At 47.6% G+C, this 16,517-nt stretch overlaps 1 protein-coding gene across 1 annotated transcript in view; it reads right to left on the minus strand.

The window, feature by feature from the left end:
* Nucleotides 1-2,804: 2,804 nt before the first annotated feature.
* LOC124027923 (myelin regulatory factor-like) overlaps nucleotides 2,805-16,517 on the minus strand; it is a 31,339-nt gene continuing 17,626 nt past the window's right edge. The window contains exons 9-11 of the mRNA XM_046340126.1: nucleotides 7,688-7,749; nucleotides 7,299-7,415; nucleotides 2,805-2,968 (exon numbers count right to left, since the gene is read on the minus strand). Of these exons, the coding sequence (XP_046196082.1) occupies nucleotides 2,805-2,968; nucleotides 7,299-7,415; nucleotides 7,688-7,749 (343 nt within the window). The remainder of the gene's footprint in view (nucleotides 2,969-7,298; nucleotides 7,416-7,687; nucleotides 7,750-16,517) is intronic.

The raw sequence follows: 16,517 nt of genomic DNA on the forward strand, positions 1-16,517 counted from the left end.
AGCAGGCCGTGTTGGTTCAGGTGAATGTGTGGAGTAGGCCGCGTTGGTTCAGGTGAATGTGTGGAGCAGGCCGTGTTGGTTCAGGTGAATGTGTGGAGCAGGCCGCGTTGGTTCAGGTGACTGTGTGGAGCAGGCCGTGTTGGTTCAGGTGAATGTGTGGAGCAGGCCGCGTTGGTTCAGGTGAATGTGTGGAGCAGGCCACGTTGGTTCAGGTGAATGTGTGGAGCAGGCCGCGTTGGTTCAGGTGAATGTGTGGAGCAGGCCGCGTTGGTTCAGGTGAATGTGTGGAGCAGGCCGTGTTGGTTCAGGTGAATGTGTGGAGCAGGCCGCGTTGGTTCAGGTGAATGTGTGCAGAAGGCTGCGTTGGTTCAGGTGAATGTGTGGAGCAGGCCGTGTTGGTTCAGGTGAATGTGTGGAGCAGGCCGTGTTGGTTCAGGTGAATGTGTGGAGCAGGCCGTGTTGGTTCAGGTGAATGTGTGGAGCAGGCCATGTGTACTCACCTCATGTGTAGAGTGATTTGTGACATGGAGGAGTTCCTGGTTCCTTGGAGTGATACTGAATAGCTGTTGACAAAACCGAAAATCATTATACATTGCAGTCCCACAATATCTACCTGGTGTCATGTATTCCACATAGTGTCATGTATTCCACATAGTGTCATGTATTCCACATAGTCTGCTAAATGACTTAAATGTAATGTAATGTAGTGTCATGTATTCCACATAGTGTCATGTATTCCCACATAGTGTCATGTATTCCATAGTCTGCATAAAGTGTCATGTATTCCACATAGTGTCATGTATTCCACAAGTGTCATGACTAGTAAATGTATTCCATAGTGTCATGTATTCACATAGTGTCATGTATTCCACATAGTGTCATGTATTCCACATAGTGTCATGTATTCCACATAGTGTCATGTATTCCACATAGTGTCATGTATTCCACATAGTGTCATGTATTCCACATAGTGTCATGTATTCCACAAAGTGTCATGTATTCCACAAAGTGTCATGTATTCCACATAGTGTCATGTATTCCACATAGTGTCATGTATTGAATTACAGTTGATCTACATACCAATACAGTCATGTATTCCACATAGTGTCATGTAACCACACACAAAGTGTGAGAACCACACAGACAGACTCACAGCTATTAGAGAACCACAAGTCAGACTCACAGCTGTGTAGAGAACCACACAGTCAGACTCACAGCTGTGTAGAACCACATAGTGCCATGTATTGAATTACAGCTGTAGAGAACCACACAGAGACCCACACTTACCAATACAGTCTTAAGAGAACCACACAGGCAGACCCACAGCTGTGTAGAGAACCACACAGGCAGACCCACAGCTGTGTGAGAACCACACAGGTAGACCCACAGCTGTGTAGAGAACCACACAGGCAGACTCACAGCTGTGTAGAGAACCACACTGTGTAGAGAACCACACAGTCAGACTCACAGCTGTAGAGAACCACACAGTCAGACTCACAGCTGTAGAGAACCACACAGTCAGACCCACAGCTGTGTAGAGAACCACACAGGTAGACCCACAGCTGTGTAGAGAACCACACAGGTAGACCCACAGCTGTGTAGAGAACACACAGGTAGACCCACAGCTGTGTAGAGAACCACAGAAGGCAGACCCACAGCTGTGTAGAGAACCACACAGAAGCAGACCCACAGTTGTGTAGAGAACCACACAGGTAGACCCACAGCTGTGTAGAGAACCACACAGGTAGACCCACAGCTGTGTAGAGAACCACACAGGCAGACCCACAGCTGTGTAGAGAACCACAGCTGTGTAGAGAACCACACAGGCAGACTCACAGCTGTGTAGAGAACCACACAGGTAGACTCACAGCTGTGTAGAGAACCCACAGGCAGACCCACAGCTGTGTAGAGAACCACACAGGTAGACCCACAGCTGTGTAGAGAACACACAGGCAGACCCACAGCTGTGTAGAGAACCACACAGGTAGACCCACAGCTGTGTAGAGAACCACACAGGTAGACCCACAGCTGTGTAGAGAACCACACAGGCAGACCCACAGCTGTGTAGAGAACCACACAGGTAGACCCACAGCTGTGTAGAGAACCACACAGGCAGACCCACAGCTGTGTAGAGAACCACACAGGCAGACCCACAGCTGTGTAGAGAACCACACAGGCAGACCCACAGCTGTGTAGAGAACCACACAGGTAGACCCACAGCTGTGCAGAGAACCACAGGCAGGGACAGCTGTGTAGAGAACCACACAGGTAGTTTGTCACAGGCTGTGTAGAGAAACACAGGCAGACCCACAGCTGTGTAGAGAACCCACAGGTAGACTCCACAGCTGTGTAGAGAACCACACAGGCAGACCCACAGCTGTGTAGAGAACCACACAGGTAGACTCACTGCTGTGTAGAGAACCACCACAGCTGTGTAGACCCCCCACACAGGCAGACCCACAGCTGTGTAGAGAACCACACAGGTAGACCCACAGCTGTGTAGAGAACCACACAGGTAGACCCACAGCTGTGTAGAGAACCACACAGGCAGACCCACAGCTGTGTAGAGAACCACACAGGTAGACCCACCTGCAGCTGTCAGAATGGGGACAGTTGTGTGATGAAATGTGTTGGTTTGTCTCCAGGATGTGCAGATCTATAAGGGAAGGGGACAGATCTTCCTCCTGTTTCCTCCTCCGTGCTGATGTGTGTGTTGTCCCTGCGTTGTCTCTGAGGCAGGGGCAGTGTGCTGGTCTTCAGGCCCACCAGGTCCAGGCAGTCGGTTGTTGACAGGTACCATCCCCCTACACCCCCAGGTCCTGTGCAGGGGCAGGTTTCTTAGCCTTGGACAGGTAGATGGGAGCGGAGGTGTGGCTGAGACGGTTCCGGTAGCGTCCGTCCTTGTCCATAGGCCTGGACTTGGCCTTCTTGTTGATGCTGCGCAGTGTAGGGACTGGACTACTTACTTCTACAAGAGAGGATGGAGAAAGGTACCATTAATGGAGACAGGTACCATTTAATGGAGACAGGTACCATTAACATAGACAGGTACCATTAAATAGACAGGTACCATTAACATAGACAGGTACCATTAACATAGACAGGTACCATTAACATAGACAGGTACCATTAACATAGACAGGTACCATTAATGGAAACAGGTACCATTTAATGGAGACAGGTACCATTAACATAGACAGGTACCATTTAACGGAGACAGGTACCATTAACATAGACAGGTACCATTAACATAGACAGGTACCATTAACATAGACAGGTACCATTTAACGGAGACAGGTACCATTAACATAGACAGGTACCATTAACATAGACAGGTACCATTAATGGAGACAGGTACCATTAACATAGACAGGTACCATTAACATAGACAGGTACCATTAATGGAGACGGGTACCATTAATGGAGACAGGTACCATTAACATAGACAGGTACCATTAACATAGACAGGTACCATTAACATAGACAGGTACCATTAACGTAGACAGGTACCATTAATGGATACAGGTACCATTAACATAGACAGGTACCATTAATGGAGACAGGTACCATTAACATAGACAGGTACCATTAACATAGACAGGTACCATTAACATAGACAGGTACCATTTAATGGAGACAGGTACCATTAACATAGACAGGTACCATTAACATAGACAGGTACCATTAACATAGACAGGTACCATTAACATGGAGACAGGTACCATTAACATAGACAGGTACCATTAACATAGACAGGTACCATTAATGGAGACAGGTACCATTTAATAGACAGGTACCATTAACATAGACAGGTACCATTAACATAGACAGGTACCATTAACATAGACAGGTACCATTAATGGAGACAGGTACCATTTAATGGAGACAGGTACCATTAACATAGACAGGTACCATTAACATAGACAGGTACCATTAATGGAGACAGGTACCATTAACATAGACAGGTACCATTAACATAGACAGGTACCATTTAATGGACAGGTACCATTTAATGGAGACAGGTACCATTAACATAGACAGGTACCATTAACATAGACAGGTACCATTAACATAGACAGGTACCATTAACATAGACAGGTACCATTTAATGGAGACAGGTACCATTAACATAGACAGGTACCATTAACATAGACAGGTACCATTTAATGGAGACGGGTACCATTAATGGAGACAGGTACCATTAACATAGACAGGTACCATTAACATAGACAGGTACCATTAACATAGACAGGTACCATTTAATGGAGACAGGTACCATTTAATGGAGACAGGTACCATTAACATAGACAGGTACCATTAACATAGACAGGTACCATTAAATGGAGACAGGTACCATTAACATAGACAGGTACCATTTAATGGAGACGGGTACCATTAATGGAGACAGGTACCATTAACATAGACAGGTACCATTAACATAGACAGGTACCATTAACATAGACAGGTACCATTAATGGAGACAGGTACCATTTAATGGAGACAGGTACCATTAACATAGACAGGTACCATTAACATAGACAGGTACCATTAATGGAGACAGGTACCATTAAATGGAGACAGGTACCATTAACATAGACAGGTACCATTAACATAGACAGGTACCATTAATGGAGACAGGTACCATTAACATAGACAGGTACCATTAACATAGACAGGTACCATTTAATGGAGACAGGTACCATTTAATGGAGACAGGTACCATTAACATAGACAGGTACCATTAACCATAGACAGGTACCATTAATGGAGACAGGTACCATTAACATAGACAGGTACCATTAACATAGACAGGTACCATTAATGGAGAAAGGTACCATTAACATAGACAGGTACCATTAACATGGAGACAGGTACCATTAACATAGACAGGTACCATTAACATAGACAGGTACCATTAACATAGACAGGTACCATTAACATAGACAGGTACCATTTAATGGAGACAGGTACCATTAAATGGAGACAGGTACCATTAACATAGACAGGTACCATTAACATAGACAGGTACCATTAACATGGAGACAGGTACCATTAACATAGACAGGTACCATTAATGGAGACAGGTACCATTAACATAGACAGGTACCATTAACATGGAGACAGGTACCATTAACATAGACAGGTACCATTAACATAGACAGGTACCATTTAATGGAGACAGGTACCATTAACATAGACAGGTACCATTAACATGGAGACAGGTACCATTTAATGGAGACAGGTACCATTAACATAGACAGGTACCATTAACATAGACAGGTACCATTTAATGGAGACAGGTACCATTAACATAGACAGGTACCATTAACATAGACAGGTACCATTAACATAGACAGGTACCATTAATGGAGACAGGTACCATTAACATAGACAGGTACCATTTAGGTACCATTAATGGAGACAGGTACCATTAACATAGACAGGTACCATTAACATAGACAGGTACCATTAACATAGACAGGTACCATTAACATAGACAGGTACCATTAACATAGACAGGTACCATTAATGGAGACAGGTACCATTAACATAGACAGGTACCATTAACCATTAACATAGACAGGTACCATTAACATAGACAGGTACCATTAACATAGACAGGTACCATTAACATAGACAGGTACCATTAATGGAGACAGGTACCATTAACACAGACAGGTACCATTAACATAGACAGGTACCATTAACATAGACAGGTACCATTAACATAGACAGGTACCATTAACATAGACAGGTACCATTAATGGAGACAGGTACCATTAACATAGACAGGTACCATTAACATAGACAGGTACCATTAACATAGACAGGTACCATTAACATAGACAGGTACCATTAACATAGACAGGTACCATTAATGGAGACAGGTACCATTAACATAGACAGGTACCATTAACATAGACAGGTACCATTAACATAGACAGGTACCATTAACATAGACAGGTACCATTAACATAGACAGGTACCATTAATGGAGACAGGTACCATTAACATAGACAGGTACCATTAACATAGACAGGTACCATTAACATAGACAGGTACCATTAACATAGACAGGTACCATTAACATAGACAGGTACCATTAATGGAGACAGGTACCATTAACATAGACAGGTACCATTAACATAGACAGGTACCATTAACATAGACAGGTACCATTAATGGAGACAGGTACCATTAACATAGACAGGTACCATTAACATAGACAGGTACCATTAACATAGACAGGTACCATTAACATAGACAGGTACCATTAACATAGACAGGTACCACCAGGTACCATTAACATAGACAGGTACCATTAACATAGACAGGTACCATTAACATAGACAGGTACCATTAACATAGACAGGTACCATTAATGGATAACATATACAGGTACCATTAATGGAGACAGGTACCATTAACACAGACAGGTACCATTAACATAGACAGGTACCATTAACATAGACAGGTACCATTAATGGAGACAGGTACCATTTAATGGAGACAGGTACCATTAACATAGACAGGTACCATTAACATAGACAGGTACCATTAACATAGACAGGTACCATTAATGGAGACAGGTACCATTAACATAGACAGGTACCATCCTTCTGTAGCTCAGTTGGTAGAGCATGGCGCTTGTAACGCCAGAGTAGTGGGTTCGAGCCCCGGGACCACGTAGAATGTATGCACACATGACTTAACTTTGGATAAAAGCTAAATGGCATATATTATATTTATTTTTAATTGGTGACAGGTACCATTAACATAGACAGGTACCATTAACATAGACAGGTACCATTAACATAGACAGGTACCATTAACATAGACAGGTACCATTAATGAAGACAGGTACCATTAACATGAAGACAGGTACCATTAACATAGACAGGTACCATTAACATAGACAGGTACCATTAACATAGACAGGTACCATTAATGGAGACAGGTACCATTAACATGACAGGTACCATTAACAGGTACAGGTACCATTAACATAGACAGGTACCATTAACAAGACAGGTACCATTAACATAGACAGGTACCATTAACATAGACAGGTACCATTAACATAGACAGGTACCATTAATGGAGACAGGTACCATTTATGAAAAGGAATAAATCAGGTGATTATCCATAGGTTATGAAGACAGGTACCATTAACATAGAAGTACCATTAACATAGACTGGTACCATTAACATGACAGGTACCATTAATGTTATGAAGTGAAGATAAGGTGAAGTATTTAATCTGGTATGGTAAGACAGGCGGATCAATGTTTTCTTACCCAGTGTTGACTGGTTGGTGCTTGGCGAAAGAGTAGTTGCTGATTGGTTGTTTGTGGCAGTTGTAGGTGGACAGCAAGCTGCAGGATTGGCCAGTGAAGGAGAGGGTGGGACTGTATCTACACAGAATAGATAGGTTCATAACATATGATTTATGATGATGTCCTGTAGGATCAGTTTGGTTTCTAATGTCTTTATGAGAATCCTAAAACAATACTCTATACATCGTGTTTAGATCGTAAAGTCTGTTACAAATACATGGTGCCCATCTTTAGTCAGTCCAATAACTAACAATCGTAAATAAGCCTCAGAGATAGCTAGTCCTTTCTACCACTAAATACTGCCCATCTAGCAATCCGAAGAGGGATGTATATGTCTGTGTGTCTCTGACCTTGACGCGTGGAGATGGTGGATCGAGGAGCAGATGCCATCCTAGATGATCCCTCTGCAGACCTGGACCAGAGGGGTATGAAAACATACTGTGAGAGGAGAAGGGAGATGGAATGGAATAGAATAGAAGGGAATAGAATATAATAGAATGGAATGGAATATAATAGAATGGAATAGAACAGAAGGGAATATAATAGAACAGAATGGAATAGAATATAATAGAATGAAATAGAATATAATAGAATGGAATGGAATATAATAGAATGGAATAGAAGAATAGAATAGAATAGAATGGAATGGAATATAATAGAATGGAATGGAATAGAATAGAATGGAATAGAAATGGAATGGAATAGAATAGAAAGAATGGAATAGAAGAATGGAATAGAAGAATAGAACAGAATATAATGGAATGGAATAGAATAGAATAGAAGGGAATAGAATATAAAAGAATGGAATGGAATATAATAGAATGGAATAGAAGGGAATAGAATAGAACAGAATGGAATGGAATATAATAGAATGGAATGGAATATAATAGAATGGAATAGAATATAATAGAATGGAATAGAATATAATAGAATGGAATGGAATATAATAGAATGGAATAGAAGGGAATAGAATAGAATATAATGTAATGGAATAGAATAGAATGGAATAGAAGAGAGATGGAAAGGAATAGAATAGAATGGAATAGAATGGAAGGGAATGGAATAGAATGGAAGGAAGGAATAGAATAGAAGGAATGGAATAGAATGGAATAGAAGGGAAGGAATGGAATGGAATAGAAGGGAATGGAATAGAATGGAAGGGAAGGGAATGGAATAGAATGGAAGGGAATGGAATAGAAGGAAGGAATGGAATAGAAGGAAGGAATGGAATAGAATGGAATAGAAGGAAGGAATGGAATGGAATAGAAGGGAATGGAATAGAATGGAAGGGAAGGAATAGAAGGAAGGGAATGGAATAGAAGGAAGGGAATGGAATAGAATGGAATAGAAGGGAATGGAATAGAAGGGAATAGAAGGAAGGGAATGGAATGGAATAGAAGGGAATGGAATAGAATGGAAGGGAAGGAATGGAATAGAATGGAAGGAATGGAATAGAATGGAAGGGAAGGGAAGGGAATGGAATAGAATGGAATGGAAGGGGAATGGAATAAATGGAAGGGAATGGAATAGAATGGAATGGAAGGGGAATGGAATAGAATGGAAGGGAATGGAATAGAATGGAAGGGAAGAGAAGGGAATGGAATAGAATGGAATGGAAGGGGAATGGAATAAATGGAAGGGAATGGAATAGAATGGAATGGAAGGGGAATGGAATAGAATGGAAGGGAATGGAATAGAAGGGAAGGAATGGAATAGAAGGAAGAATGGAATAGAATGGAATAGAAGGGAATGGAATAGAATGGAATAGAAGGAAGGAATGGAATGGAATAGAATGGAATAGAAGGGAAGGGAATGGAATGGAATAGAAGGGAATGGAATAGAATGGAAGGGAAGGGAATGGAATAGAATGGAAGGGAATGGAATAGAAGGGAAGGGAATGGAATAGAAGGGAAGGGAATGGAATAGAATGGAATAGAAGGGAAGGGAATGGAATGGAATAGAAGGGAATGGAATAGAATGGAAGGGAAGGGAATGGAATAGAATGGAATGGAAGGGAAGGGAATGGAATAGAATGGAATGGAAGGGGAATGGAATAAATGGAAGGGAATGGAATAGAATGGAATGGAAGGGGAATGGAATAGAATGGAAGGGAAGGGAAGGGAAGGGAATGGAATAGAATGGAATGGAAGGGAATGGAATAGAATGGAAGGGAATTCCTAGCAGATGGCATCAGATGGGAGGGCATAGATATTGCACGATAATCACGTGATAGAATAGTAATGAATGCTGAAATGTCACCTTTGTACTTTGTATAGTTGATTTAATGGTCTCCAGAATGATGTGCATTGTGAAACACAATACACATTTCAACTATGGGTGGACAATAAAGTAATTCTAAAGTAATCATACAGAGTTTTGAATATGAGACAGTGGATTTGGTTGTACAGTGTTGGTGCTGGGTTGAAAGTGGTTTGTACCTTTCACCCTACCTACTTTCAGAATACATTTGCCAGTATAGGCCTACTTCATGGAATGTTCCAGACTGAGCAACCAAGTCAACAGTAGAAATGAGTCATGACCTCTTGAGACACAGCCTGGGAAACACCCTAATTACCAACTTTAAGTACGGAGTAGAGTAGGGAATGAGAGTAGGGAATTAAAAAATAAAAGAGAGAGAGAGAGAGAAAGGTAGAGGGAGAAAGGTAGAGGGGATGGAAAGTGGTAGTGGTGGACAGAGAGCAGCGGTGGACAGAGTGGTGGACAGATGGACAGAGTGGTGGACAGAGTGGTGGACAGAGTGGTGGACAGAGTGGTGGACAGAGTGGTGGACAGAGTGGTGGACAGAGTGGTGGACAGACAGAGTGGTGGACAGCAGAGTGGTGGACAGAGCGGTGGACAGAGTGGTGGACAGAGCGGTGGACAGAGTGGTGGACAGTGGTGGACAGAGTGGTGGACAGAGTGGTGGACAGAGTGGTGGACAGAGCGGTGGACAGAGTGGTGGACAGAGTGGTGGACAGAGTGGTGGACAGAGCGGTGGACAGAGTGGTGGACAGAGTGGTGGACAGAGTGGTGGACAGAGTGGTGGACAGAGTGGTGGACAGAGTGGTGGACAGGACAGAGTGGTGGAGCAGAGTGGTGGGACAGAGTGGTGGACAGAGTGGTGGACAGAGTGGTGGACAGCAGTGGTGGACAGAGCAGAGTGGTGGACAGAGCACAGAGTGGTGGACAGACAGAGTGGTGGACAGAGCAGAGTGGTGGACAGAGCAGAGTGGTGGACAGAGCAGAGTGGTGGACAGAGTGGTGGACAGAGCAGAGTGGTGGACAGAGCAGAGTGGTGGACAGAGCAGAGTGGTGGACAGAGACAGAGCAGAGTGGTGGACAGAGTGGTGGACAGACGGTGGACAGAGCAGAGTGGTGGACAGAGCAGAGTGGTGGACAGAGCAGAGTGGTGGACAGAGCAGAGTGGTGGACAGAGCGGTGGACAGAGCAGAGTGGTGGACAGAGCAGAGTGGTGGACAGAGCAGAGTGGTGGACAGAGCAGAGTGGTGGACAGAGCAGAGTGGTGGACAGAGCAGAGTGGTGGACAGAGCAGAGTGGTGGACAGAGCAGAGTGGTGGACAGAGCGGTGGCAGAGTGGTGGACAGAGTGGTGGACAGAGCAGAGTGGTGGACAGAGGGTGGACAGAGCAGAGTGGTGGACAGAGAGTGGTGGACAGCAGCAGAGTGGGACAGAGCAGAGTGGTGGACAGAGCAGAGTGGTGGACAGAGCAGAGTGGTGGACAGAGTGGTGGACAGAGCGAGTGGACAGAGCAGGAGTGGTGGACAGACAGAGTGGTGGACAGAGCAGAGTGGTGGACAGAGGGTGGACAGAGCAGAGTGGTGGACAGAGCAGAGTGGTGGACAGAGCAGAGTGGTGGACAGAGCAAGTGGTGGACAGAGCGGTGGACAGAGTGGTGGGACAGAGTGGTGGACAGAGTGGTGGCAGAGTGGTGGACAGAGCAGAGTGGTGGACAGAGCGGTGGACAGAGCAGAGTGGTGGACAGAGCGGTGGACAGAGCAGAGTGGTGGACAGAGCAGAGTGGTGGACAGAGCAGAGTGGTGGACAGAGCAGAGTGGTGGGACAGAGTGGTGGAGTGGTGGACAGAGTGGTGGACAGAGCAGAGTGGTGGACAGAGCGGGACAGAGTGGTGGACAGAGTGGTGGACAGAGGTGGTGGTGAGCAGAGTGGTGGACAGAGTGGTGGACAGAGGGTGGACAGAGTGGTGGACAGAGTGGGAGAGTGGTGGACAGAGCAGAGTGGTGGACAGAGCAGAGTGGTGGACAGAGACAGAGTGGTGGACAGAGACAGAGTGGTGGACAGAGTGGTGGACAGAGCAGAGTGGTGGACAGAGCAGAGTGGTGGACAGAGCAGAGTGGTGGACAGAGCAGAGTGGTGGACAGAGCAGAGTGGTGGACAGAGCAGAGTGGTGGACAGAGCAGAGTGGTGGACAGAGCAGAGTGGTGGACAGAGCGGTGGACAGAGTGGTGGACAGAGCAGAGTGGTGGACAGAGCAGAGCAGAGTGGTGGACAGACAGAGTGGTGGACAGAGCAGAGTGGTGGACAGAGCAGAGTGGTGGACAGAGCAGAGTGGTGGACAGAGAGTGGTGGACAGAGCAGAGTGGTGGAGCAGAGTGGTGGACAGAGAGTGGTGGACAGAGACAGAGAGTGGTGGACAGAGCAGAGTGGTGGACAGAGCAGAGTGGACAGAGCGGTGGACAGAGTGGTGGACAGAGCAGAGGGGTGGACAGAGCAGAGTGGTGGACAGAGCGGTGACAGAAGTGGTGGACAGAGTGGTGGACAGAGCAGAGTGGTGGACAGAGCAGAGTGGTGGACAGAGCGGTGACAGAGTGGTGGACAGAGCAGAGTGGTGGACAGAGTGGTGGACAGAGCAGAGTGGTGGACAGAAGCAGAGTGGTGGACAGAGCAGAGTGGTGGACAGAGCAGAGTGGTGGACAGAGCAGAGTGGTGGACAGAGCGGTGGACAGAGCGGTGGACAGAGTGGTGGACAGAGTGGTGGACAGAGTGGTGGACAGAGCAGAGTGGTGGACAGAGCAGAGTGGTGGACAGAGCAGAGTGGTGGACAGAGCAGAGTGGTGGACAGAGCAGAGTGGTGGACAGGACAGAGCGGTGACAGACAGAGACAGAGTGGTGGACAGAGCGGTGGACAGAGTGGTGGACAGAGCAGAGTGGTGGACAGAGCAGAGTGGTGGACAGAGCAGACAGAGTGGTGGACAGAGTGGTGGACAGAGCGGTGGACAGAGCAGAGTGGTGGACAGAGCGGTGGACAGAGTGGTGGACAGAGCGGTGGACAGAGGGTGGACAGAGTGGTGGACAGAGCGGTGGACAGAGCGGTGGACAGAGCAGAGTGGTGGACAGAGTGGTGGACAGAGTGGTGGACAGAGTGGTGGACAGAGTGGTGGACAGCAGAGTGGTGGACAGAGCAGAGTGGTGGACAGAGCAGAGTGGTGGACAGAGTGGTGGACAGAGAGGGGGACAGAGTGGTGGACAGAGCAGAGTGGTGGACAGAGCAGAGTGGTGGACAGAGCGGTGGACAGAGTGGTGGACAGAGTGGTGGACAGAGTGGTGGACAGAGTGGTGGACAGAGTGGTGGACAGAGCAGAGTGGTGGACAGAGCAGGGGTGGACAGAGCAGAGTGGACAGAGCGGTGGACAGAGGACAGAGTGGGACAGAGTGGTGGGACAGACAGAGTGGTGGACAGAGCAGAGTGGTGGACAGAGCAGAGTGGTGGACAGAGCAGAGTGGTGGACAGAGCGGTGGACAGAGTGGTGGACAGAGCGGTGGACAGAGTGGTGGACAGAGAGTGGTGGACAGAGCAGAGTGGTGGACAGAGACAGAGGGGTGGACAGAGTGGTGGACAGAGCAGAGTGGTGGACAGAGGGGTGGACAGAGCAGAGTGGTGGACAGAGTGGTGGACAGAGACAGAGTGGTGGACAGAGTGGTGGACAGAGCGGTGGACAGAGTGGTGGACAGAGTGGTGGACAGAGGGGTGGACAGAGGGTGGACAGAGCAGAGTGGTGGACAGAGCAGAGTGGTGGACAGAGCGGTGGACAGAGTGGTGGACAGAGTGGTGGACAGAGCAGAGTGGTGGACAGAGTGGTGGACAGAGTGGTGGACAGAGTGGTGGACAGAGTGGTGGACAGGACAGAGGGGTGGACAGAGTGGTGGACAGAGCAGAGTGGTGGACAGCAGAGTGGTGGACAGAGTGGTGGACAGAGTGGTGGACAGAGTGGTGGACAGAGCAGAGTGGTGGACAGAGCAGAGTGGTGACAGAGCGGTGGACAGAGAGCAGAGTGGTGGACAGACAGAGTGGTGGACAGAGCGGTGGACAGAGCAGAGTGGTGGACAGAGTGGTGGACAGAGCAGAGTGGTGGACAGAGCGGTGGACAGAGGGTGGACAGAGCAGAGTGGTGGACAGAGTGGTGGACAGAGGGTGGTGGACAGAGTGGTGGACAGAGCAGAGTGGTGGACAGAGCGGTGGACAGAGGTGGACAGAGTGGTGGACAGAGCAGAGAGTGTGGACAGCAGAGTGGTGGACAGAGGGTGGACAGCAGAGCGGTGGACAGAGTGGTGGACAGAGTGGTGGACAGAGTGGACAGAGTGGTGGACAGAGCAGAGTGGTGACAGAGTGGTGGACAGAGCAGCGGTGGACAGAGAGTGGTGGACAGAGTGGTGGACAGAGTGGTGGACAGAGCAGAGTGGTGGACAGAGTGGTGGACAGAGACAGTGGTGGACAGAGACAGAGTGGTGGACAGAGTGGTGGACAGAGGTGGTGGTGGACAGAGCAGAGTGGTGGTGGACAGAGTGGTGGTGGACAGAGTGGTGGACAGAGTGGTGGACAGAGTGGTGGACAGAGTGGTGGACAGAGTGGTGACAGACAGAGTGGTGGACAGAGCGGTGGACAGAGACAGAGTGGTGGACAGAGTGGTGGACAGAGTGGTGGACAGAGTGGTGGACAGAGCGGTGGACAGAGTGGTGACAGACAGAGTGGTGGACAGAGTGGTGGCGGTGGACAGAGTGGTGGACAGAGTGGTGGACAGACGGTGGACAGAGTGGTGGACAGAGTGGTGGACAGAGTGGTGGACAGAGCAGAGTGGTGGACAGAGTGGTGGACAGAGCAGAGTGGTGGACAGAGTGGTGGACAGAGTGGTGGACAGAGTGGTGGACAGAGCAGAGTGGTGGACAGAGTGGTGGACAGAGCAGAGTGGTGGACAGAGTGGTGGACAGAGTGGTGGACAGAGCGGTGGACAGAGCGGTGGACAGAGCAGAGTGGTGGACAGAGTGGTGGATAGAGTGGTGGACAGAGTGGTGGACAGAGCAGAGTGGTGGACAGAGCAGAGTGGTGGACAGAGTGGTGGACAGAGCGGTGGACAACCGGTTCCGGTTGGAGCGAGTGGTCGCATCTGCACGTCGCTCCAACGGGTAGTATAACTTTTTCATTATATTTCATTATATCACAACGGTTTGATTTGTCTTATCTTAGCAATTTCTTCTCAGCTAGCTACATAGCCGTCTTTGTATCAAAGATAATTGCGTAATTATCGTATTTCGCCGTCCTAACGTAGTCTTCACTAGCCAGCTAGCTAACGTCCACTGATTAGCTGCACTGAGAAACTATTACTATTACACTCAACTGAACGACTTGATTAGTTTAGTGTTAGCTACCTACATAGCTGTCTTTGCTGTCTTCGTATCATCGTATCATCGTATCCAAGATAATTGTGTTGTTTAGGTTTAGAGTGTGTAGTCTTAGAGTGATTATCTTAATTTACCGAGGTTAGCTAGCCAGCTATTTGTCGTCCTTAACGTAGGTGACTCTGCTAGCTAGCCAACTCTGCTAGCTAGCCAACAGCTAGCCAACGCTAGCCAACGTCTTCTGTATAGAACTCAACTACCCGGTCGCATTCACAGGTTGTATCACTTTTTCACTTCATTTCATTACAGTACAACGGTTTGATTTGTTTGATCGTAGCTAGCTACTTAGCTAGCTACATAGCCGTCTTTGTATCAAAGATAATTGTGTAGTCTAGAGCGATTTTCTAGGTTCGCTAGCCATCTATTGTCGTTCTTTAACGCAACGTAACGTAAACAACACTGCTAGCTAGCCTGCTAGCCCCCGAATAGCAACACTGCAGAAACTATTACACTCAACGGAACGACTTGATTAGTGTAGTGTCAACAACGCACCCACTGCCAGCTGGCCTACTTCAGCAGTACTGTATCATTTTAATCATTTTAGTCAATAAGATTCTTGCTACGTAGCTTAACTTTCTGAACATTCGAGACGTGTAGTCCACTTGTCATTCCAATCTCCTTTGCATTAGCGTAGCCTCTTCTGTAGCCTGTCAACTATGTGTCTGTTTATCCCTGTTCTCTCCTCTCTGCACAGACCATACAAACGCTCCACACCGCGTGGCCGCGGCCACCCTACTCTGGTGGTCCCAGCGCGCACGACCCACGTGGAGTTCCAGGTCTCCGGTAGCCTCTGAACTGCCAATCTGCGGTCAACAAGGCAGAGTTCATCTCAGCCTATGCCTCCCTCCAGTCCCTCGACTTCTTGGCACTGACGGAAACATGGATCACCACAGACAACACTGCTACTCCTACTGCTCTCTCTTCGTCCGCCCACGTGTTCTCACACACCCCGAGAGCGTCTGGTCAGCGGGGTGGTGGCACCGGGATCCTCATCTCTCCCAAGTGGTCATTCTCTCTTTCTCCCCTTACCCATCTGTCTATCGCCTCCTTTGAATTCCATGCTGTCACAGTTACTAGCCCTTTCAAGCTTAACATCCTTATCATTTATCGCCCTCCAGGTTCCCTCGGAGAGTTCATCAATGAGCTTGATGCCTTGATAAGCTCCTTTCCTGAGGACGGCTCACCTCTCACAGTTCTGGGCGACTTTAACCTCCCCACGTCTACCTTTGACTCTTTCCTCTCTGCCTCCTTCTTTCCACTCCTCTCCTCTTTTGACCTCACCCTCTCACCTTCCCCTACTCACAAGGCAGGCAATACGCTCGACCTCATCTTTACTAGATGCTGTTCTTCCACTAACCTCACTGCAACTCCCTCCAAGTCTCCGACCACTGCCTTGTATCCTTTTCCCTCTCGCTCTCATCCAACACCTCCCACACTGCCCCTACTCGGATGGTATCGCGCCTTCCC

Source organism: Oncorhynchus gorbuscha, unplaced genomic scaffold (genome assembly GCF_021184085.1).
Source record: "Oncorhynchus gorbuscha isolate QuinsamMale2020 ecotype Even-year unplaced genomic scaffold, OgorEven_v1.0 Un_scaffold_3559, whole genome shotgun sequence".
NCBI classification, from domain to species: Eukaryota; Metazoa; Chordata; class Actinopteri; order Salmoniformes; family Salmonidae; genus Oncorhynchus; species Oncorhynchus gorbuscha.